The following is a 26223-nucleotide window of genomic DNA, read 5'->3' as shown; positions in this document are numbered from 1 at the left end:
TTATCAGCAGGAACACCCGGTGCTTCAGCAGCTCAGCTTTGCAGTTTCTGAGAAATCATCCGGGGGGGAGATCGGACTTGGCCGGGTTGACAGACACACCGGCCATGAGGTCTGGGTGCTAAGTGACTTGCACAAGGTCATGGGTGGGGCGTAGCACCTTGCTGCAGAGGCTGACAGCACAGCCTCCAGCCTTGGGTAGAAGATGTTCACTGGGGCTCACAGGAAAGCCCGCTGTGCTGGAACAGCAGGCAAAAGGGTGGATTTCGTCGAGTGGAGAGTGACTGGAGGCCATGGGGGTCTGGCTGGAAAGCTGAGGAGAGGACTGGAGGAGGGCTGGGAGTGCAGGCTGGGGTGAGTTTTACAGGGTGAGATTAAATGCATGCCTTCGTGAGGAGAAAACGGAAAACGTGCACAGATAAATTGCTAGTTCTAACTATACACCCTTCACTGAGGAAGGCAGGCTGCCAAGTGCAGGGTGGGTGGGGGGAGCCCTATTAGCAACAATGAGAAGAGAGCAGATGGGTGGGATGTGGGGTGAGTGGGAGCTGGTGGTGGTACTGAGGACCCTTGTGGCATCCTGGAGTGCCTTGGGGGGCCGTAACACCGAGAAGAAGGAAGGAAGAAGGTACTTTTCTGTGTTCCTGTGTCCCCCACGATTTGACTGGGACAGAGCCCTCAGATATGCCATTAACTATAAGCCTCTGAGAATTTCTTCCTGCTTGCTAAGTGGTGCTACTAGGCAGAAATATTTTCACCAAATGGAAGTATTTAACAATTAAAAAAAATTTTTTTATTGGGAGTTGGGAATTCTGGGTAAGGGAAAGTATGTTTGGGAAGACGTGGAGGGACCCATACAGGTACATCTGGGGGTGACAGAGGAGACCGCCTGGAAGGGAGTGCTGAGAGGAGACCACATGGGGACAGCAAGCAGGGCCCTGACAAGCAGCACCTAGAGGTGGCAATCAGGCCCCTGAGCTGCTCCCAAGTGCAGTGTCTGGCCTCCCTGCCCTCCCAGCCTGGGTTCTCCCCCTTACCTGGCTGTCCAGGCCCAAGAAGATCAGCATCATGAAGAACAAGGCAGCCCACAGTGGGGAGAGAGGCATCATGGTGACAGCCTTGGGGTAAGCAATAAAGGCCAGGCCGGGGCCTAGAGAGGAAGGAGAGAGAGAAAGGTGCTGGGTAGAGCTTGGTCCCTCATTCAGTTGTTATTTGAATCCATCATATATTGAGTGCCCCCTTTGTGCTGGGTACTATGCCTCATTCTCCCTCAAATCAGGTAAATTTCCCAGCCACCCTCCTAAGCTGTTGGTACTATTTTGATGCCCATTGCAGGGATGAGCAAGCTGAGGCATAGAAAGGTATGCAAGGGTCAGCAGGGGTCAGGATTCAAACCCAGGTTGGTCTGACACACAGACTTTCCTCTGCATAGACCTGTCTCTACTGTTCTCACTGGGGCAGACGTGGGGATGGTGGCTTATTAAAATGCGGGTTCTCAGGCCCACCTCACAGATTCTAATTGGGTCAGTCTAGGGTGGGGCAAGGACCCGGCACCAGGTGATTCCAAATGGGTAGCAGCAATAGCCTACCCCAGGCTGCCCCTTCCTTTGCTTCTTCCCTTCATTTCCTGTGTCTATACTCACTTATTTTGGCTGCTCCAAATAAAGAGCTTGGTTAGCACGTCCTGAGGATGAACTTTATTAATATCGAGGGAGAGATACCTGATATTCTAGCCTTGTAGCACAGTGGTCAAGGGCACAGGTTCTATAGGCAGATGGCCTGGGTTCAAATGCTTATTCTTTATCGTGATCTGTATCTGTCTCCTCAGCTGAAAAATGGGGATGATAAAGTCCTACCTAATGAAATGGTTTTGAAAATTCAATAAGATGATGCAGAATATGGAAAGCACTTAAAATACTCAGTAAACATTAACTGATTATTATATTTGTTCTTAAAAGCAACATTATTAAAGTCTAATTTACCTATAATAAGCACTCATTTTAATTGTACAACTTCAGTGAGTTGTGAAGTGTATATACCCAGATAACTGCATTCAAGATGGAGAACATTTCTATTGCCCCATTGGGCCCCTCTGTGGTCTCTCTATCCCCATTCTCTGCCTTAGCTCCAGGCAACCATTGATCTGATTTTTTTCCCACCTTATATTAGCTTTGCCCATCCTATTTAGGAGTGGAATTGCTGGGTCATATGGTAACATATCTTTAACTTTCTAAGAAATGCCAAACAGATTTCCAAAGAAGCTGTCATTTTATATTTCTACCAGTAATGTTGGAGGGTTCCAGTGGCTCCACAACCTTGGCAACACCTGATGTTATCAGATGTGGAGTATCTTCACGTAGCTTTGTTGTTTGCTCAAACGCCTTCTTTTGTGAAGTCCTTGTTGATTTTGCCCATTTTTTTTTTACTGGGTTGTCTCCCTTTTCTTGAGTTGTGAGAATTCCTGATATATTTGGGATATAAATCCTTTATCAGAGAAGGATGATTAATATTTCCTCCTACTCTGTGGCTTGCCTTGTCATTTTCTTAATGGTATCTTGTGAAGAACAGAAGTTTTAAATTTTCCACTTGTTTGTTGCTAGCATATTAAAAATACAATAGGTTTTTGTTTATTGTCCTTTTATCCCATGGCAATACTAAGTTCACTTATTAATTTTTGTGTATGGCTTTCTTACAATTTTCTATGTGGTCAATCATGCTGTTTATAAGTAAATACAATTTTGATCCTTCCTTTCCAATCTTAATTATTTTTATTTATTTTTCTTGCTTTATTGCACTGTCTAGAAATTCTAGTACCATATGGCATAAAAGCAGAAACAGCATACAGCCTTGCTTTATTTCTGATTTTAGGGGCAAGCATTCAATATTTAATGGCGAGGAAATTAACATTTGTGCACTAACCACAGACCTTTTTTTTTTTTTATCTACCAGTTTTTCTCCTTATGTCCTTTTTTCCTATTCTAGTATCCAATTCAGGATTCCACACCATACTTCACGATTGTATTTCTTTACTCTCCTCCAAATTTGCAATAGTTTCCCAATCTTCTCTTTCATGACCTTGACATTTCAACGAGTACTGGTTTTTCTTTTGTGGAATGTTCCTCTGTATGGGTTTCTCTGATGTTTTCTCATTATTAAACAGAGGTTATACAATTTTTTTAAGGTTATGCATTTTTTTTTTGGCAAGAACATCACAGAAGTGATGCTGTGTCCTTCTCAGTGCATCAGGTTAAAGGGGCACATGATATCTGTAAACTTTAGTACTAGTAATGTTTACCCTGATTACTTGGTTAGGTTGGTGAATGCCAGTTTTCTCCAGTGTAAAGTTACTGTGTTTCCCTTTACAACTGATAAATATCTTGGTGAGGATACTTTGAGATTATGAAACTAACCTGTTTCAAGTAAAATTTTTACCCACTGATTTTAGTATCCATTGGTAGATCTTGCTTGCAACAATAACTCCTTTGAGGTTTGCCTAGTGGGTTTCTTTTCTTCATTCCTTCTACATTTATCAATTAGAATTCTTCTGTAAGAAAGACTGCTCCTTCACACACATTTATTCAATTTTTATTTATTTCAATGTGGACTCCCGGGTATTCAGTTTATTCTACAGATTACAATCCAATACTATCATTATTAGCTTCTTCAGTTTGGTTCCTGTGTCCTTATGACATGCCTCCGTCCTTTTTCTGAGTACTTCCTTACTTTCTGGCACTACTAAATGTTTCAGCTTATCGTGTCTTGCTCCAGCACTAGAATCAACTGTTTCTCCAAAAAGCCTGAGTTCCTTTAATTGAAAAATGGTGTCCAGAAATCAAGATCTGGCTTCTGGGTATGTTCGTTGCTACTGGAATATCATTTCTTGCAGGCCCTCTCAGCACACAAAACTAGGAGACATATGTATGTCTATCTACACATACACACACACATGTTTCTATATCTAACTGCATATATTTTAAACCCACAAGTCCATCCTGATACCTCCAATTCTAATACAGATCACTGTAGCTTCTCCATTTTCTTCATGTGTAACTTCTTCCTCAGTGAAAATTCTGTCTCTAACGATCCCTATTGACTTGTTTGTTCAGTCCCCACATACACGTACAATAGTTACAGAATTGCAAACCCATACTCCTGTACTAACAAGAGAACAGTACAGTGATTTTTGTTTTTAGCCTTATTGTGTCCAGTCAAAATACTGTGTCCAGAAATTTACTTAGATTTGGTCTTTTCTTTCCCATTCTCTTCAGTATGGTTACATTTTTTTATTTGTAATGCAGTTAGGTTCATTTTTTACTGTTTGTATTCCATTTTAATCCCACTCAAAAAAAGGAACTGTTTATTTTGGGTGCTATGTGAAATGTTACTGTTACCGTGGTTCTCTAAGAGTCAGAACTAATAGAAATATACTAAGAAGTATTTTTTCCTTTTCATCTTTACTTAATTCCACCCTTCTTTCTATTCCTTGTCCACTCATGCCCTATAGGTAAGCATTCTCTTCATTTTTTAGTTTATCCTTTCCATATTTCTTTTGCACAAATGAGCAGACATACTTTCTTACATCTCCTTCTTTCTTATACAATGGGTAGGATACTATAGCTGTTTGCTTTTTAAACTTACACACACACATTTATCCTTTAAAAAATACTCATAAATTTCCATTTACTCGATTATTTTTATATTGTGAATGACTGTTGTATTTTTTCAAAGACTTTTTTAGTATATATGAAGATAATTTTATAATTTATTTCATTTGGGCTATTAATAGGATGTATGATATTACTGGATTTCCTAGCATTACACCAACCTTGCATTATTCCTGGAGTAAATCCTACTTGGATTACCTTCTTTTTTAAATTTTTTTTTAATTATTATTTTTGAGAGAAAGAAAGAGAGCGAACAAGCAGGGAAGGGGCAGAGAGAGAGGGAGCCACAGAATCGGAAGCAGGTTCCAGGCTCTGAGCTCTTAGGACAGAGCCCGATGCAGGGCTCGACCTCACAAACTGCGAGATCATGATCTGAGCTGTAGTCGGCTGCCCAACCAACTGAGCCACCCAGGCGCCCCCCGCTTTATTTTTTTTACATTTTTTTATTGTTTAGGTATATTACCTTTTTAATGTGATTTTGGATTCTAATGGTTTGGATTTGGATTTGCTAATATTGTATTTACTATTTTTACATCACTATGCATGAGTGATATTTTGTTTCTTTGCATTGTCTATTTGGTGTAGGTATCAATGTTATTCATGCTTCATATAAATGTTCCTTTCCTTTCCCTCTGGAATAATTTATAGAGCACTGGGATTATCTGGTGCTTGAAGTTGTTGGTGTTGTGTTTATTTATTTATTTATTTAGAGACAGAGAGGGAGGGGGGAGTGTGAGTGGGGGAGGGAAAGAAAGGAAGGGAGAGAGAGAGAGAACTCCAAGCACTGTCAGCACAGAGCCTTACATGGGGCTTGATCTCATGAACTGTGAGATCATGACCTGAAACAAAATCAACAGTCAGACACTTAACCAACTGAGCCAACCAGGTGCCCTGGATACTTGAAGGTTTGATAGAATTATCTGAGAAGCCATCTGGGCCTAGTGTTGCTTTTTGTTTTGTTTTGTTGGTAGGGTAGTTACTCAATAACTTTTTTCCTTCTATGGAAATTGGTTTAGGTTTTCTAAATCAAATGTGGTCAATTGTGGCAATCTGTTTTTTCCCAGGAAAATATTCATTTTATCTAATTTTTCAAATTTATGTGTTGAGAAGACTACAAAGCAGGCTCTTGTGATTTTTTTTTAATTTTTAAATTTTATTTAAATCCAAGTTAGTTAACATATAGTGTAATAATGATTTCAGGAGTGGAATTTAGTGATTCATCACTTACATATAGGGCTCATCCCAACAAGTGCCCTCCTTAATGTCCATCACCCATTTAGCCCATCCTGCCCCCCCCTCTCCTCCAGCAACTCAAATGTGTTCTCTGTATTGAAGAGTCCCCTTATGGTTTACCTCCCTCTCTCTTTTTACCTTATTTTTCCTTCCTTTCCCCTATGTTCATCTGTTTTGCTTCTTAAATTCCACCAATGAGTGGAATCATATATTTATCTTTCTCTGACTTATTTTGCTTACCATATAAATGTCTTCCACTTCAATGGTTATTTCCCCTTTATCATTTCTTATTTCGCTCTTGGTAAGTTCTTTTATTCTTGGCCATTTGGTAACTTGTATCTTTTTAAAAACCCAGAATTTTAATTAGATCTACTGTTTGTAATTATCTATAATTATTTCACTCCTTCCTGCTTTTATCTTTATTATTTCCTTTCCTGTGCTTTCTTTTAGTTCACTTTGCTGTTGTTCTTCTTAATGTAATTTTCATTCTTTCACTTTTATCGATGTGTTTTTAGTATAGTTTTCTCTTATTATCAGTTTATTTCTATCTGTGTCTCCTTGTACCTCCTGCAGTTTTGCTTCATAAAGGTTATTGCTGTATTATTTGGTGCATATATTTTTATGTGTGCTGTATCTTTATTATGAATTATAGTTTTTACCATTTAAAAAATGTCCTTTGTAATGCTTAGTGCTTTGGGGCTTGAATTCTACTTTCCCTGATATTGCTGTCATTGTCTATTCCTTTATTTTTAGCTTTTATGAATTACTTTGTTTTAGGTGTATCTCTTATATACAGCATATATATAGGTCATGTTTTGTGAGCCAAATTGAAAATCTTTTTCTTTTCTTTTTTAATGTTTATTTATTTTTTGAGAGAGAGAGAGAGAGAGAGAGAGAGAGAGAGAGAGAGAGAGAGAAGGGAGGGGCAGAAAAAGAGGGAGAGACACAGAATCCAAATCAGGCTCCAGGCTCTAAGCTGTCAGCACAGAGCCCAAAATGGGGCTTGAACCCACAAGCTGTGATAGCATGACCGGAGCCAAAGTCAGACGCCTAACTGACTGAGCCACCCAGGTGCCCCGAAAGTCTTTTTCTTTTAATGGATGAATTAAGCCCACTCACATTTATTGATATGATCAGTCTTAATTTTGACAAAATACTTGGTGGTTATGTGTATTTTAAAATATTTGTTATGTTTCTCTAGGAGCCATGTATTCTTTGTTCTTTTATTTATAAATGTTTTTTGGTATTTAGGAAGGTTTATGTTTTTGTTCTAGTGGTTATCTTTATACTTATTACATCCTTTAAAAATGCCCTTAGACCCTTATAATTTTATTTAAACCTTTACTGCCTGGCTTTCCAGGTCTGCCCCCACCCCACCCCACCCGCCATATCATTTGACACCATTTATGGTCTACACAACAATGAGCTTTTCTGTTTTCCTTTTGGCTTCTCTCTCCATCTTTTAGGTTGATGATTTCAACTCTGTTAACAGTACACAGCATATTTCTACATTACTCGTCTATCTTCTTCCCTACCTTCGTTTTGGTCTTAGATGTGTACTTACATATTTTTGAATGCTTACCATCAGTCTTTTTTCTAAGTTTTCCTAGTTATTCCTGGGTTGGATGAAGCTCACCCCATAGTAGATTCCTCCAAAGGACTTATGAGTGTAGAAGTCTCAAAGTTCTGCTTAATATGGCTTTCCTATAACCTCAACATTTTCCATAGCCTTGATTCACACTTCTTTTTGTAAATTAAAAAAAAAAAAAAGATACTGCTTCATAGTTGCCTTTCTTTGTATGTTGGTTTTGAAAAGTATGATACCAGTCTAAGTCTTTTGCCCTTTTAAGTTATTTAATCTTTTTTTGCCTGGAAGCCTTGAGGATTTTATCTTTATCTTTGAAAGCTAATATCTTTACCAGGATGTCTTGGAGTTGATCAACTTGGGTTAATTTTCATTAGTACCTGAGAAGTCATTTCAATGTGTAGATTGAGCTCTTTTTCTGTTTCTGAAGAGTCTTCTTGGATTATAGTTTTAAATATTACCGCTGTTCCATTGTTTTATTTTTCATCTTCAGGGACCCTATAATGTGAATATCTTCTTCTCTGCTGGTCTTCCATTTCTAGTTTTTGGTGGGATCGTTTTTACTTCTTTATGTCATTTTCATTCATCTGGTTGTTTTCCTTCCTTTTTAAAATGTCCCTTTATTCACCTGAGTGGCTCAGTCGGTTAAGCATCTGACTTCAGCTCAGGTCATGATCTCGCGGTTTGTGAGTTCGAGCCCCGCGTCAGGTGCTGTGCTGGTGGCTCGGAGCCTGGAGCCTGCTTCGGATTCTGTGTCTCCCACCCTCTCTGCCTATCGCCCACTCACACTTTGTCTCTCTCTCTCTCTCTAAAATAAATATTTAAAAAATTTTAATAAAAAAATAATAAAATGCCCCTTTATTGAGACCATTCTCTAGTGGACATTTGTAATTTATTCTTCATTTCTGAGATAACTTGGCCTTATCTTTTTTCTCATTTCTTCCCCCCTGAGTTCAATTAACTTTCTCTTCATTCATTCCTGTGCCCTCTTCTCCTATCTGGTAGTTTTAAAATTCAAGGTTCAAGGTTTTTGTTTGTTTTTCTCACATCCTCAGAGGCTTCTTTGGATATATTTAATTCTGTCTGGAGTGTTGACTTACAATTTTCCTCTATGTCATGGTTGGTTTCATGGTCATTGATATGTGGGGAGTTTCTATTCCTGATTTTCTACAGTAGCTCTGTATGGACTTGACTTTTCTCATGTTCATGTTTGTGGGTATTTTATAATATTCCCAACTTAATAGTGCCCTCTTTTGTCAGTATGGCAAAGTCCAGGTACTTTAGCAGCTTTTTGTTTTGAGGGTGGGGAAGGGTGATCTCCCCTTCCCACACCCTGATTTAATGGTTCTCTTTGGTTTTTCAGGACTTTATCTCCTTTTTTTTTGGTTTTCCCTTCACCATCTAATCGTCAAAGGGTGCTTCTCCTTTTCTTTTTGCCTTTTTCTCTCCCAGAAGTTCTGTGTTTCAAGTGGTGTCTCCTTTAAATTGTGCTGGTTCCTTTAAATGGCCCCTGTTCCTTGAATTACACATCGAATCCCTTCTCTGTTGCCCCTGCTCAAGGATCTGTCTGGATCTTTTCCAGGTTTTTCAGACTTACAGTGAATTTAATCTTTCTGGGGATTGCTCCAAATCACTCTTAGGTCCCTTCACCAGCCTGTCTTCTGTTTCCCCCATAGTTTTTCTCCGTTTGCTTTTGTTCATCACAAAGCCTTACCAGCGGTGAGGGTGCAGGTGGTAGCAGAAGGGATTATGCACTGAGATTGGTATTTTTTTCTTTTTGTTACTGTTATCTGTAGCTTTAATATTTTCTGTCTTTGAGTTATGCAGGGGCATGGTTTTGTACGAAATGTATTTTCCCTTCTTGTTTTTTTCTTGTTTGGGAAGGAAATTAGGATACAAGTAGCTATACAGCTCTCACAGTCCTCGGATATTCAGAGGTCTAACACACTCTAACTTTTAAAAGACCCATGTAAGATTGATATTACTTTTTTCTTACATGTTCGGTAGATTTCACCAATGAAACCATCAGGGCTTCAAGTTTTCTTGGTAGAAAGGTTTTTGATATAAATCCAATGTCTTCTAAAAAGTATAGAGCTATTCAGTGTTTCTATTTCTTCTTGAGTCATTTTGAGTAAATTATATTTTTAAAGGACTTTTCCATTTAATCTACATTATCAAATATATTAGCTTGAAGTTGTTCATAATATTTCCTATTCTCATTTTTAATGTCTGTAGAACTTCATCCCCCTTCTTTCATTCCTGATATTAGTAATTTGTGTTTTCTCTCATTTTTTTTGCTTGATTAGTCTTACTAGGGGATTATAAATTTTGTTGTTTAATACCGAATTTGGCTTTGGAATTTTATTGTGGGTATGTCTTCCCTTTATTATTTCTTTGTTTATACTTACTTTGGTTTTAATTTATACTTCTTTTTTTCAGCTTCTTCAGATAGAAACTTTAATTTTTTACTTTAAATCCTTCTTTCTAATTAGGCTTTAAAGTTATAAATTTCCCTGTAAGTACTTTAACTGTATCCCACAAGTTTTGATATGTTTTCACTACCATTCAGTTTGAAATACTGTCTTCTTTGGCTCATGGGAAATTTAGAAACATGTTGCTTAATTTACACATACTTAAGGATTTTCTAGGTATATTTTCATTATGGATTCATAATTTAATTCAGTGGTAGTCAGAGAATATACCTTGTAATTTCAATCTTTTGAAACCTATTGAGATTTAATTTATGGCCCAATTTATATCCTATCTTGGTGAATATTTCATGTTCATTTGAAAAGAACTGTACTTTGCAGTTGTTCCTTGCAGTGTTTTATAGATGTCAATTAAGCTAAGTTGTTTGACAGTATTCAGATCTCTATGTCTTTATTAATATTTTGTATAGTTGTTTTAACATTAATGAACAAGGGGTGTTAAAATCTCCCACTATGATTGTGAGTTTGTCTATTTTTACTTTTAGTTTGTCAGTTTTTGCTTCATGTATTTTATTTTTAAAAGTTTATTTATTTATTTTGAGAGATGGGGAGGGGGGCACAAAGAAAGGGAGAATCCCAGGCAGGGATTCTCCATGTCAGCATGGAGCCTGATGCAGGGTGCAGACCCACAAACTGTGAGATCATGACCTGAGCCAAAATCAAGAGTCATACACTCAACCAACTGAGCCACCCAGGCACCACTGCTTCATGTTTTTAAAATCCCTGGCATTGGGTACCAACACATTAAGGATTAGCTATCTTATAAATGAACTGCTCCTTTTATAAACATTATGAAGTGTGCTCCCCATTATCTCTAGTAATACTCTTTGACTTGAAGTCTACTCTAATATTAACATAGCAAAGCCACTTTTCTTATGCTTGCTGTTTACATGGTATTATCTTTTCACTTTGTGTTACACGTTATCTGTGTCTTTAAATTTAAAGCATCTCTTGTTGAAAGCTTATAGTTGAGTCTTGCTCTTTTACTCAGTCTGATCATCTCTGCCTTTTACTTGGAGTATTTGGCTCATTTGCACTTAATATAATTATTGATATAGTTGGGTGTAATTTTACCATTTCATATTTGTTTTACTTTTGTCCCTTCTGAATTTTGGAGGTTTTGTTTTTTTGTTTACTCTGTTGTGTTTTTATTGCCTTCTTTTGGGCTGATCAATATTTTGAAATGTCCAATTGTATTTCATCTAAGCTTTGTAGCTCTACCTCCTATTATTATTTTCTAAGCAGTTAGCCAACAATATGCACCCATAACTCATTAAAGTCTATCTGGAGTTAGCAACATATTACTTAATCTTGCCACCACACATCTGACTCTTTCCACTTCTGATGATCATTCTGACATTTTCTGTCTCAAAACAGAATTCAGGACTTAACCACATCAATAATTATGAAATGAAAAGAGACAGATACTCCAATTAAAAGACATAGATAATCAGACTGAATAAAAAAGCAAGACCCAATTATAAGCTGTCTAAAATCTCAACCTCCAGGAAAGGGTATCTCACAGAAAGTATCACAGAAACAGACCAAGGGACATGTGGGTAAGGGCTTGGGATCATAGCATGACAAAATCTGAGTCCTGTGAGAAGTATACGTTGCCTTTCTGGCTCAGTTTCCAGGTATTCTGGGACATCCCATTGAGCATTCTGCCATCTAATTAGGTATTTTCCAAAAATCACTCATCAGAAAGCAAGCCCAGGTCCTTCCGAGCAAGGTGAGGTGGCCACACACTCACTTAAAACTTGCAATTTCTCCATATGGCAGATGTTCCCAAGGAGAATCTTAGCCTGACCCATATGCCCAACCAAGGGCACAGAGCAGATTTACCGGCTGGATACCAGGAGCAACACAGGAAGGTGAGCCAGAAAAGGCTAGAGCCAGGTTGTAATACCTATGAGCTGTGTGACCTTGGGTGAACCACTTGAGGCTCTGAGGTATGGGGTCCATATCTCAATGGGCATGGTAAAACCTAGTGCTGTTTATGTGAACAGTGCCCCCTGCAGTTGTGCAGAGCTTATTCTGCACAGCCACGAGTGGAAGCCCGGACAAAGCCTACCCTGCAGAGGTGCTGTGAGAATTTCGTGAGGTAGACTATGAAACACAACCACCACAGAGCCTGACAAACGAGACACAGTAAATCCATTATGGTCCATCCATCCAGTGGAATACCACAGAGCCATGAAAACTCTTTTTTTTTTAATTTTTTTTTCAACGTTTATTTATTTTTGGGACAGAGAGAGACAGAGCATGAACGGGGGAGGGGCAGAGAGAGGGAGACACAGAATCGGAAACAGGCTCCAGGCTCTGAGCCATCAGCCCAGAGCCCGACGCGGGGCTCGAACTCACGGACCGCGAGATCGTGACCTGGCTGAAGTCGGAAGCTTAACCGACTGCGCCACCCAGGCGCCCCAGCCATGAAAACTCTTGATTGAGATCTCTGTTTACTGAGGCACAAAGTTCCTCATGCTTTATTGTGAAGGGGGAAATGTAGTCTACTGAATACCAGGGGTAATTTGATCTGATTTCCATCAACACACATATGGATATGTAGGCATGGAAAATGCCATGACAGGAAAAACCCAAAATGTTGTCTGATTTGGAGTGCAGCGTTTTTCCTTTGTTAAGATTTCCACATTTTTCTAACATGAATATGCTTTCAATTTGAAATTAGAAATAAAAAAATAATAAAATTTATTTTTAGTTGGCTCTTTTCCTTTCTATGAATCCTCTCTGAACTCCATCTATAAAATGGAAATAATGATAAAAAGAGAAAACATAATGCTGCAGATATCTTATCCCACTGCACACCTAAGGCAGAAATTAGGACATTCATTTTATAGAGGAGGAAATGAATTCTTGGAGTGGGCAGTGCTCCCATATAGAGGGTAACACTCTTTCCTTACAGGGCTGTCTGTGGTTTGATGCCAGGAAGGAGCATGGGTGTTTGGTCAAGAGTCAGGTGCCCACAGTGGGCAGTAGGATGGCATGGTCAGAGCATGGGCTCTGGAGCCAGAGGGCCTGTATTAAATCCCAGCCCTGTCCCTTCCAGCTTGTGTAATCTTGGTTGAGTGACTTCACCTCTCTGAGCCTCAGCTTCCTTATCTGTAAAACAGGGGTAGCTTCTTTACAGAGTAAGCACTTGATGAGTGAGAGCTTTGGTCAGATTAATATCCTCTAGGCTAGCTCTGGCATCCTGATTTCAGCAGGGATGGTGTCTCTCTCTCTCTCTCTCTCTCTCTCTCTCTCTCTCTCTGACATACATTATCCAGAGGAAGGTGGACCCTGAGTGGTCATGGAGCAAAGCTTTGCAACCACGTCCCTGCTCTGATGTCCATATCCACCACCTTGCCCAGCTTGGTGGGTTAGAGGGGTGCTTCCTGGTGGGTTAGAGGGGTGCTTCCTGATCTATGTGTGCCACATAAAAAAGGATACTGTGGACCAACATTTTCCACAGAGGCAGTGTGGCTCCCACAAGTGCTTGGGGGTGGTCACAATAAATGGGGGCATGACTTGCGCTGAGTAGATGGAGGCCAGAAAGGCTAAGCAACCTGTGCTGGTCTTGACAAACTGTTCTACTACACATTCTTGTAGGTGAAAAACTTATTTAGACTTAACTGAGTTTAGAACCTAACCATTTGTCATGAGAACACAAACTATTTTCATACTTTTTAACACACATTTTCCTAGAATTCAAACACCATGTAGATTGTGAATCACAACCATGTAAATTCACCATTTTGTGTCATCGCCTCAGCAACAATAACTCTGCCTGTAGTGTGTTTGATACAAACACATCAGTCTATACTTAAGAATGTCACACTCAGTGATTCTACATCTAAAAGAGGGAAAGGGAGAGAGGTTCTCTAGGCAGAGAGAACGGTATGTGCAAAGACCCTGTGGTGGGAGGGAGCAAGTGACGTTGCAAAAGCAGATCACTGCAGTGGGGCAGCATGAGCACAGGGGGGATGATGTTGGGGGTGAGGCTACAAAGGCTGGGCAACACGGGGCCTTGGGGCCATGCTTAGAATCCACTACTATGAGAAGTAAAGAAGAGCTTTTCACCAGAGATGGACATACTCAGATCTGCATTTTGAAAGAAATCAATCTACACATGGAACAGAAGGGGCAATAGTGGAGGCTAGGAGGCCCGTGGAAGGTTCCTGCGATTATCCAGGTGAGTGGTGACGGTGGTCTGGGCTGGTGGGGAGACAGTGTAGCTGGGGGAAAGTACATGAAGTGGAGCAACACTGAGGAGGCGGAAGCTATACAACCCAAAGACGTCTTGGATATGGAAATGAGGAGGTGTCAAGGTTTTTCTCCCGTGATCCTGGTTTGAGGATGGATGGCGGGCCACCTCCTAAGACCTGAACCCAGGAGGAGAATGAGCTGAGGAGGCAGATCACACTTGTGCTACGACCTTCAATCACCCGAGGCCTCCCTCGCCTTTGGCGAACTTACCTGACTCTGCCACCTCGGCAATGGGCACCCCCTGCTCGTATGCCATGAAGCCCAGGACTGAGAAGATGGCAAAGCCAGCCACAAAGCTGGTGCCACTGTTCAGGCAACACAGCATGATGCAGTCCCTGTGGGGAAGCAGCGAGAGGGGCTGAGGTCAGAGTGGGCGGAACAGGTGCCCTGCTTGAACATTCTGTGTGAGCACCACCACCAATCCTGTGGGGCAGGCAGGGCAGGGTGGGCACAGACAGCCCCATTTGCCTGATGAAGCCCTGGTGGTTCAGAGAGGTTAGGTGGCTGGCTCACGGTCACACAGCTGCTCCTGCATTTTTAGAAGATAAGGTGGGTCATGGACCAGACGCATGGAAGAGGGATGGGAAGGAAGAAAGGCTGGCAAGTGAGAAAATGCACTAGTGAGAAGATAGTTGGAGACAAAGCAACACTCCTCCGAATCCCCAGAAGGAAACAAAACCAGGGAAATGACAGAGGAGTGATTTCCTGGGAGCCCAAGGAGGGCCGGAGAGGCCTCTGAGAAATGGTTCCTTCTCAGGGGAGCATCCACAGACTTTACACCGGCAGCTCCCAGCAGCTTCAGGAGGAAACACGCTCCCGAAGGTCAAGCTTCTTGCCAGGCTGTTTACTGGAGCAGAGCCTCACTGGCCTCACTGAAGTCCCTATGAGGCAGCAGCCCCTCCCAGGTTGGATCCCGCATGGAGGGATTACGGGAGCAGTGACTGTCTCTTGCCCTTGGGAGGGGCTTACCAGCAAAGAAGCACCAGCATAAAGCTGCAACCAGGAGAAATCGGAGTACAAACGACTGGGTTTTGTCAAGATGAAAACAGAACCCTCAAGTCCCGGCCTCTCCTACCTCAGGCACTGCATTCTCACGGGGCCAACTCAGGGAATCGGCCTCCCCGGATCTCAGCTGCTGCCAGCATGCACCAGGAAGTTAGGCTTATGACACGCGCGATACCCCATTTTACAGGGAGGAGCTCCCAGTGGCCTGTCCAGCCATTTGTCTGGGGTATGATGCGCCGGGGGCGTCCCTGTGGTGGTGCTGGTGGGCTTCCTCTGGTCACACCCTAGCAGGCCTAGTCCCCTCGTCCCATGGTGCTTTCCCATGGCCGGCCAGCTAGTGCTGCCTACAGCAGTAAGAACTTCCTCGTGTGTGTTCGACCAAACCAGCCTTCTCTGGTGAGTTTTAGTTCTGCCCTCCCTAACAGCCTGCAGCTCCTTCAGCTTTGGCAGATCTGAAGATAGTGGCCCGATATCCCCTTTGGGTTTTCGGTTCCCTCAGTTAACTGCCCCAGTTCCTTTACCAGTTGTTCATCTGGCTTGTGATCTGGAATCCACTCCAGCTGACCCAGCCCCTCTTCAAATGCCCTATCCAGGACTGAGTGCTTGACTCAAGAACACAGCAGGGCTCTCACCTCCTCTTCTCCGGACAGCCTGCCTTTTGTAATGTAACCAAGGGCTACACTAACGTTGGTGACTTGTGACACCCAGCTGCCTTGCAATGACTCTGAGAATCAAGGGCACATTGGAGTAGGCATTACCCTGGGGGTCAGGAGACGTGGGCCCTACTTCCCCCTGCAGAATCTTCTCTCTGGACCTGACCTCCCCATGGGACAAAGTGCTTAAGAATAGGGTTTCTTGGGCCTTATGACAAATTATGTAATTTTCCAGCAAGTAGTCATCTCCCCCTACCTTCTTCCTTGGGTTCAAGTATGCTTCCCCACTGACTTTGGGCTTAGCCACATGACTTTCTTTGGTCACAGGATATTAGCAGATATGATACAAACAGAGGCTTCAGATAACACTTAGGTGATTGAACTTTCCCTTTATGCCTTCTGTGACTTGCCATGAGAGGAACTGCCCCAGGGGAGCTGCTGTCCTCATAGTCTGCACCCCATGATGTACACACATGAAGCAGACTTGAGCCTGCCCTGGGTCCTGGGGCTGAATCCAACCAATTCACAGCCTGTGGGAGAGCTTGCCCAGTTGTCCAGGAGACTTGAGAGTAATAAAAGCAAATGCTTGTCATGTTAAACCACTGAGTTCATGGGGATGTTTGTTACACAGCATTACTGTAGCAGTCAGTGACTGATTACAGTTCTCTTTAAATAACTCTTCTGGCACTGTGGATGTAGGCTGGGCTGGCAGACCTGAAGACTATCTGCAAGCCTGATATCTCTCCTCTTTTTTTTTAAATGTCTGTTTGTTTGTTTATTTATTTATGAGAGAGAGAGAGACAGAGAGAGAGACAGAGAGATAAGGAGGGGCAGAGAGAGAGGGAGACAGAAGATTCCAAGTGGGCTCTGCACTGACAGCAGAGAGCCTGATGTGGGACTCAAACCCATGAACCGAACCGTTAGATCATGACCTGAGCTGAAGTCAGATGCTCAACTGACTGAGCCACCCGGGCATCCCAGATTTCTCTCCTCTTAAAAGGAAATGCAGCTCAGTCAAGGTAAGGGGAGATTTATCCCTACGGTTGGGGTAAAGCTGCTCTTCATGCCTATTTCCTGACCCTGCCTTATCAAACAGTGGGAAATAAGGGGGTCCTGAGGAAAGCACTTTCTCTATATCCTCTCTATTCTGGAAATCTCCTGTATAATTTGAATCTGCAATGTACCTAGTCCTGTGCTATGGTTTCTTGAACATTGTGTCACTGAATCTTGAGGCTCAGGGAGGAGAATCACCTACTCAAGGTCTCAGGGGCATCTTGGGATGAGGTTGGGATGTGTGTCCATTTGTCTCAGATACTAAAACCCATGCTTTTTCCAGGAGCTACACAAAAACAATGCCCCCTAAGAATTAAGACTTTCAGATCCTGACTTGTGGACAGTTATCTGTGGGCACTCATGTGGTTGTTGAAAAACAAATATCCCTTATTGCAAACTCCCCATCTGTCCCCAGGGGCCTCTTGAGTGAGTTCCTCATACCACAGAAGGACAGAGAAGCACTAAGCAGACCTGAGGTCCCTTCCAGCCCTGCATCCCACCCCTTGGCCCTCAGAGCACTCACACCTTTTAAGCAGAAGGAGCTTAGCAGCCTGTGTTCTGAAGTGAGGATTTTCCCCGCCTGGTTTGCTGCATTTCCCATCCCTCTAATTCCTTCCTGCAGGGCACCTTCTAGGTGAAAAGCTTATGTAACAAGCGCTTTAAAGTTGGCAGGAACTGAGCTGGGCTTTGAAGACCTCCAGAAGCTATTAGGCTGTCAGAAGGGAGGGTACTAATTTACTCCCTCTGAGTTGGGAAGACCTGTTCGCAGAGAAATGGAAATAAAATGGGCCTTCAGATGTTGCAACATCCCCTGGGGGATTTTCTTTCTTCTGCTGCCTCTTGGATGGGACAGCAGAAGAGATCTGTGGTGGCCAGCATATCTTACCCACACGCTCCGTGGGGGAGACGGTTGTAGGACACGGCCCGAAGACAGGGCAGTCTTGGCCAAATCCTTGTCAGCTACAGATGTTGGGAAAGAACTAGCCATCCCTGTTGCTGAGGAATAGCGGTGCAGGAACTAGAAAGCCCTGAGTTCAAAGCCACGTTCCACCACTGGTAATAATGAACATGAGCAAGTGACTTATTTGGGGGCCTCAGTTTCCTCATCTGTGTAACAGATGGCTCCTTCCCTGCTTCCTGACACACTGGGCAGCACTGTAGTAGGCTCAAGGGATGGTGGCCAACAAGAACTAGCTTGTGTCCTCATGGAGCTGACAGCCGGGCAGTGGCCAAGTGATTTCTGCAGTGTCCTGCACAGAGGGCTGGTCTAAGTCAGCAGTCACGCTGGTGTGGTGACAGCTGTGTGCAGACAGCATTCTTCAACATCCCAAGTGGCTCACACTCAACCCCGACCAGAGGACGGCCATGCTGTTCTCCCTGCCCCATGCCTTTCTCTTCCTGTCCGTGGTTACTGTTTTGCATTGTGGCTGACAGAGTGCTTTGCCTCTCACCCCCAACACCCACCTCCCCACGAATGCCTGGAAGGTAGAAAGGATCATATGGACAACTTGGCGTGGTCTTCTGCCTCTCCAGCATCCTTCTGCCCAGCCATACCCAATACCTCTCTGCCCAAGGGCCCCCAGGAACAACAGAACTTGCTGCCTAATGGCACACTGGATTCCACAATGGCTTTTCCTTACAGCATGCTGGACCTGGCCACTTTCACTTCCTCAGTGCCTCCATTTCCCCAACTTACAAAATCTGTAGACCAAGGCTGTGCCATTCCTGTGTGTTATCTCCTAAGGTACCAATGCTGGTGTCTTGCACTCAGCAGACACGCAATGCACATGGTTTTAACGAATGGGTTAATAAAGCAATCACAAAGCTAGCTTTCAGAGAGATGTGGCAGGGCCCTGGGATGGAAAAATGGGAGACCTCAGGCAGAGTCCAGGCTCTACTGTGTACAGCTGAGGGGGGTCACTTACGTGAGCCTCTCTTTCCCCATCTCAAAGATGGGGATAACATGGGAGGGACTTTTATCATGCCAAAAGTTCTTTCAAATGCACGATCTCCCTTGAGCCACATAGCAACCAAATTGTGTGGTTATTAAATACAAGTCTCCTGAAGAGCCACCTACTATGACCAGGAGCTGAATTCAGAGGTACAGAGATCTCAGCAAACAGACCATTGGCTAGAATCCAGAGTGCCAATTTCCCTTCTGCCATGCACTGCTTGGTGACCTTGAGTGGGTTCCTGGCCCTCAGTGGGTCTCAGCCTCACAGTAGAAATCAGGCTGCAGGCATGAGAAGCCAGGCAGCCAGGGTCAGACAGCCTCAGGCTCACCTCCCAACCTGGGCAATTCCCTTCCCAGTTCTGGGTGTGGGCACATGCAGGAGGCCAGGCAGGGAGGCCGAGGGGTAAGATGGGGCACTAGTCATTTCAGACGGGATAGGAGAGGACCCTAAAATCAAGTGAGAAGGGGCAAGAAGCAGGGTTCTGAACTGAAGGCAGAAGAACAAAGCCTGCACTGTCAGAAGACCTGAGTTAAAGTCCCAGGTTTGCCACTTACTAGCGATGTGACCTTGGGCAAGTCACTTACCTGCCCTGGGATAAATCTTTGCCACACAGGGTGGGATGGAGGCCTGAATAAGACTCTTGGGGTGGATTCACATTCAGTCTGCAACACACTCTGATCACATTCGTTATTTTCCTAGCTCCTCAAGTGGCCCGCTCTTTGATCCTGGGGCAGGGAGAGGCCGAGAAACAGACTGCCTGTCTTGTCCTGGCCCTGCAAGGCGGGAAGACGAATGTGACCTAGCCTGACAGTGTGGAGCTCTTGGGGTCTGGTGGAGGTTTGGGGTTTGGCAGGGCCACAAAATGCTCACCTGTAGCAGTTGTTGTTATAATTGTTATAACTTCCCAGAGCAGTCAGGCAACCCAGGCAGATGGCATAGGAGAAAAAGATCTGTGTCCCAGCATCTACCCAGACCTGCAGGAAGGCACAAAGAGGTCAGCATAAAGAGAAGTCAGATGAGTGATGGCCCTGTTCTCTGAAATCCCCCACCCACACCTTACCATCCAAAAAGTCTAGACGGAGAAATAAACGAACTTCCTAAACTTCTCAGGAACGTGTTTTAGAAGTTCTGTTATTGGGGACTGCTTCATTAAATATACATGTCCTTAATTAATTCCAGAATCTTCCAGAGGTTATGGGTAACAGTTCGCTGAACAGCAAGAATTTAGATGTTTAGGTCCTTGCTCCAGCTTGTGTGACCTTGGAAAAGCTACTTAACCTCTCTGAGGCTTAGTCTCCTCATCCGCGAAGTGGGGAATGAACTTCCCTCTTAGGATTGTCAAGAGGATTTGTGTGATACGGAATGGAAGCTCCTGGGACCCAGCTCATAAGGCAAGTCATATTTAAGCCAAATTGAGTGACTTCTTATCTTTGTGATTAAGATTACCATGAGAAAACTGTCACAGGATTCTGCCCATGAGAAAATATTTGCATAGCTGATCTGAGCATAAGAGGTGGCAGGGAAGGGGTAGGAGAAGGGGGAGGCCCACCTGTATCTTTCACCTTTCAAAACAGATGCATTTTAGGCTTCCTCTGTGGTACTTAATGGAAACTACTTTCTTAGTTTCCAGGCTCCTCTCTGACAAAAACTGCTGTTGACAGCATGAGACGCACACCAGGAGTTACAATGGCTTTTCTAACATGTTTCCCCAGGCTCTCTGTGAGCCCAGCTCCAAGGAAAATCCAGAGCTAAAAGCCAAATGCAGCCGATGATGCTGATGGTTGAGAATAGGGTGCCATCTAGAGAACACGGCTTTGCACTAAATACAAATACTAGCTACATTTACTGAGCACTTGTTATGTGCTGGGTACCGGGGCTGAGCCCTTTGAGCATTAGGGCATTTGAATATTCACAGCATCCCTATGTGGTAAGTGCTATTATTTACAGCTGAGGAAAGTGAGGAACAGAGAAGTTGAACAATTTATTCAAGACCACACAGCTGGGAATGGCAGAGGCAAGTCTGTGGAGACCCACCTCTAGAGATACATACTTAACCAATCCCAGAATTTCAGTAGTCCTCTGGGATAATCTCCCACCCAAGACTCTCTTCTGAGTACTCCTGACTATTAGAATAGTCTCTGTTTGATTACTGCTAGTGACAGGAAACTCACTATATCCTGATGTGGCCCTTTCTTCTTTAGAGAGTTCTGACCATGAGAACATTTCTTAAAATGAGAGGAAGTCCCCCTTCCTGAAGGTTCCTAGTTCTGGAGCCATCCAGACCACACCTTCCTCTTCTATGCAGTAGCACTTTAGAGATTTGGAGAAAGCACCAGTGCTCCTTGGATCCTAGATCTCGTCCTTCTCCAGGCAAAATCTCTTATTTCTCCTCTCAGGGATTTGATTACAACAGTACAGGTCACTCTACCCTGGATTTGCTGGAGTGTGTTAATCATTCAGCAAATACTTATTAAAATTAAAGATCTTAATCTTAGGCTGCTTCTCAACCTAAGAAATGAATACATTTTTTTCCCTCACTGGAGCGTCCTGGAGCTAAATGAGCATCTCAAGGAGAGCCCTTTTCATGAAGTGTGTGTGTGTGTGTGTGTGTGTGTGTGTGTGTGTGTGTGTAGAGCAGGGGTGCCAGTATAACAGAATGGACTGAGACATGGGGAAGAGGAAATGGAAAGAATGAATATAACAAGAGCTTTTTCAAGAAATTTTGCCTCCAAAGGGAGTTAGGAGATAGGTAGTGGAAGGGGAATTGAGGGATAATTTTTTTTTTTTAATGGTAGAAACTCAAGGATGCTTAAATGTTGATAGGGAGGGTCCAGTGCAGACACAAATGTTAAAGATTTAGGAGAGAAATGGATGCATTTTTAAGTCCTCCCACTCTGCCTCAGTTCCCCTATTTGCTACGTCAGTGGATTTTCTTTACCCAAATCCAGGGTAGTGACCTTACTGAGTCATCAAATCCCCAAGAAGGAAAGAGAGGTATTTTGCCTGGAGGAGGGAGAGTTCTAGGGTCTAAGGGCAGGGGTGCTTTCTCTGAATCTCTAAGACCAGTAGTAAATCATACAGAGGGGTAAAACACAGAACAGCTGCTGCCCCAGGAAACCGAAGACCAGATCACAGGAGCTACCCAGTGGGACTCCTGGCACTCTATCAAGCACAGCTCCTCTGGTACCTCACTCTTGCCTGTAATGCCTCTGCAAATTAGATGTCCCTGTACCCAGCCCCTTTCCTGTCCTCTGGCAGACTGTACAGAACTGCTTGAGAAAAACTGCCAGACTTGTGGGAAATCTAGTTTGTCCATCATGACTGAGCTCCATGGCCACTGGTTCCTCTCCACCCAGAACATGGTAAACAAGCTCTCTGTGACTTTGAAAACACCGGAGAGCTTTCTATCCACACACCCTGAAGATGTAACCCCAAAGAATGACTTTCACTTATGGGGAATTTTCCTTGCAGTCTGTGCATTGAGCACGTCAGCACTAAAACAGACATCTGCTGGTTTTGCCCACCCAGCATCCATCTCCCCCTTTCAGATAACAGCTCCCCAGTTTTCCTTTGGGAAACCACCTCTTCTCTACTGGGAGGTAGCTTCAGAGATGGTCACATGACCCAGGCCTGGCCAGTTAAAGCATTTCTCTTGACCACAGTGATTGATTCAGAGATGAGCATATGATGCAAACCAAGACAATTAAACTCAATCCTGGGACTTTTACTGAAGCTACTGCAAATGGGATACCTTCTTTTCTCCTAGAGATGCTAAGCTTGTAATTCCTGGGGGTCATCACTGAGCATGAGGGAACAGCCTGCCCGAGAATAAAACCAACGCAGAGGAAAGCAGAGTTTAGAGCAAAGAAAGACTGATATTGATGATATGACTTGAGTACCTGGATCCAGTTATGCCTGAAATGGAGGCCTACCCTAGAACATTGCACTTTCAGAGGCCTATAAATTCCTCTCTTTTTAAAAATGTTTACTTATTTATTTTTGAGAGACAGAGAAAGAGAGAGAGCACACAAGCAGGGGAGGGGCAGAGAGAGAGAGAGGGAGACAGAATCTGAAGCAGGCTCCAGACTCTGAGCTGTCAGCACACAGCCTGACACAGGGCTCAAACCCACGAACTGTGAGATCATGACCTGAGCCGAAATCAGACGTTCAACCAACTGAGCCATCCATCTAGGTGCCCCAAATTCCTCTTTTCCTTAAGTCAACTTGAACTGGATTGCTGTCACTTCAAACTCAAAGAATTCTGACTAGTAGCAACATTAAGTGCTTAGAAAAGCCCAGGGGATATAAGCCCAAATCCTTCAATCAATCCTGAATTACTGGTAAACCAGCATTTACTGAGTGCCTCCTGTATGCAGAACCCTGTGCCAGAACCTGAAAGAAATACTGTACAGTTACATATAGCACTTCATCTTTGTCTGCAGATGAGAGAAGCTGAAACATTCAGAGCACAAGGTAGCCAGTACCTAGGAGTGGCTGATGGTGGTGAGGGTGGGGGAAGGATAATTAACGTGCTAGGGCAATCAGAGAAGGTGTGCTTAAAGGCACACCTTTAAAGACAAGAAAGATGGGGGAGGACATTTTGGGTCTGGAGGTTCATGTGACAGGGGGATGTTTTCTCAAATAACTTTTCCTTCTTGCTCCCCTATCTCCAAGGTAAAATGCCTGTCATTGTTATTCTGGTCGTTACCATCAAATTCATGCCTCTATACAATTCCCTTAGTTCCCCCCTCTTTGTGACACTGTGTGTTGCTTCCCAACTATGAGGAATATTTAAATTGAAATTAGCCAGTAGTATCAGTTTATTTTTCTTCCCTTTCCTCTAGCAACTAAATAGAAGAAATATTCATTGGTTTCCAGTTGATAGGTAAAAGCAACATGTGAACTTATCCTATCTTCCATATATATACTCCACCATTTCCCAACTTTAGATTTTGTTCCGTAAGAGCATGATCACAGTGTACAGCCATTACATATTATATTGTCTCCGTGACAGCCACGATTCAGTGTGAGCTCTACAGGTGACTATTAATTTAATGCTTACTCCAGCCCTTATGATAATACCTCTCCTGTCAGTTTGGTTGCCGGTAGTTTGGTTCTCTAGTAAGTCCCTCAGGCAAGGCTCATGAGAAGTAAGATTTCCTGGCTTCTTGTATGTTCCTAATAGTTGGCTGATGGCTTTCATACTTGAACATCAGTATGGCTGCATATAATATCCTTGGTTCTCTTTTTCTTTTCCAGAGAATCCTAAATACATTGCATAGTTTTCCCCTGGCACAGAGTGAAATGTAGAAAAGCCTGAATCCATTCTTCTCACTTACTTTTTGTTTGAATGACCAACATTCAGGTGTTTTTTTTTTTCTCTCTCTCTCTTTAATGTTCAGTCATTATTATTAGAATAGGTCTTAACGTTGACTAGTCTGGGTTGATTTTCCTAGGCTTCTGGTGTACTTTTTCAAGATAAAGTTCAAGTCTTCTCTTTTATTTCAGGAAAAAAGAATCCCTGAATTATTGTTTTTAGTATTTATTTTTCTTCCACTGCTTTGGGTTTCTTCTTGGCATACTCATGTATACGTTGGATCTTTTTTTTATATCACTTTTTCTTTTATTCTTTAAATTATCTCTTCATTTCTGACTTTATTTTTTTTTACTTTCCTCTTTTCCATCCCCTATTTACCTTATGATATTACCCATGGTGTCTATTCACCTCTTTAGTCCTTCTATTTAGTTATTCCTCCCAAAATGTTTTGCCTTTCTTAAGCAGTACTTCCTGTCAGCCTTATTTTCAAATGTTCTTTTTGTCTCACAATTTCACCTATGCTGTTGTTTTATCACACCTGTTGGTTCTTCATTTCTTTCAGCTTGTTTTGAAATATTAAGTTTTAGCATTCAGCTGTATTGTGGGCTTGTCTGTGGAATGCATACATTATCTATAGGAATACTATTATGTTCACAATTCTTTTTCTTATAACAGCTTTGTATGGGATTTGACATGATTCTTTTCTGTTGTTCATGTGTAGGGCAGACACATTTTCTTGTCCTCTTAGGAGGAGATTTTCTTGTGTAGAGGAATGGGGGGATAGATGATCCAGGGTAGATTTTCTAGCCTCATAGTTACCTCTTCTGTTATTATCAAACAGTCTTGAAAACTATGACTGTGCAGACAGTACATTCTGAAATTACTGTTCTCTGTTCCCTTCCCCTACTCTTATCCCAAATTTCTCTTTTTGTTTCCTCTAGTGTCACTGATCTGCTCAATTTGGATTCTGCTTCTAGTGGTTTCTCCCCTGGGTGGTGTTCTCTCTGGCTATGGAGCCTCAGCTGCTTGGTCCTTAGAGTTCCCAGGGCCCAGACCTCATGCTTGAGCTTCCCAAAGCCTTCCCACATTCACCTATAGCTTGGGGCCCACATATATTCCTCTAGTTTTGGCTGACCTTCTTCTCTATTTTTTATTTATTTTTTAGTTTAAATCCAAGTTAGTTAACATATAGGGTAATAATGATTTCAGGAACAGAATTTAGTGATTCATCACTTACATACAATACCCAGTGCTCATTCCAACAAGTGTCCTCCTTAATATCCCTTGCCCATTTAGCTCATTCCCCCACCCAACATCCCACCAGCAACCCTCAGTTTGTTCTCTGTTTTTGTCTCTTATGGTTTGTATCCCTCTCTGTTTTTATATTAGTTTTGCTTCCCTTCCCTCATGTTCATCTGTTTTGTATCTTAAATTCCACATATGAGTGAAGTCATATGATATTTGCCTTTTTCTGACTTACCTCTCTTAGCATAATACACTCCAGTTCCATCCACGTTGTTGCAAATGGCAAGATTTCATTCTCTTTGAATGCTGAGTAATATTCCATTGAATATATATACCACATTTTCTTTATCCATTCATCACTTGATGGACATTTGGGCTCTTTCCATACTTTGGCTACTGTCAATAGTATTGCCATAAACATCGGGGTGCATGTGTGCCTTTGAATCAGCACCCTGTATCCTTTGGATAATACCAAGTAGTGCGATTGCTGAGTCATAGGGTAGTTCTATTTTTAATTTTTTTGAAGAACCTCCATGCTGTTTTCCAGAGTGGCTACACCAGTTTGCATTCCCACCAACAGTGCAAAAGGGTTCCCCTTTCCCCGCATCCTTGTCAATATCTGTTGTTGCCTGAGTTGTTGGTTCTAGCCATTCTGACAGGTGTGAGGTAGTATCTCGTTGTGGCTTTGATTTGCATTTTCCTGATGATGAGTAATGTTGAGCATTTTTTCATGTGTCTGTTAGCCATCTGGATGTCTTTGG

The 26223-nt window shown here is 42.7% G+C and overlaps 1 protein-coding gene across 2 annotated transcripts in view; it reads right to left on the bottom strand.

The window, feature by feature from the left end:
- SLC6A11 (solute carrier family 6 member 11) overlaps positions 1-26223 on the bottom strand; it is a 134662-nt gene that overhangs the window by 14644 nt on the left and 93795 nt on the right. For both annotated transcript variants that reach the window (XM_023250020.2, XM_003982487.6), the window contains 3 exons: positions 19771-19874; positions 14445-14569; positions 1035-1147 (listed from right to left, as the gene is read on the bottom strand). In XM_023250020.2, the coding sequence (XP_023105788.1) occupies positions 1035-1147; positions 14445-14569; positions 19771-19874 (342 nt within the window). The remainder of the gene's footprint in view (positions 1-1034; positions 1148-14444; positions 14570-19770; positions 19875-26223) is intronic.

The sequence above is a fragment of the Felis catus genome, chromosome A2, assembly GCF_018350175.1.
Source record: "Felis catus isolate Fca126 chromosome A2, F.catus_Fca126_mat1.0, whole genome shotgun sequence".
Lineage (NCBI taxonomy): Eukaryota > Metazoa > Chordata > Mammalia > Carnivora > Felidae > Felis > Felis catus.
This window is presented reverse-complemented; position numbering and strand designations above follow the sequence as displayed.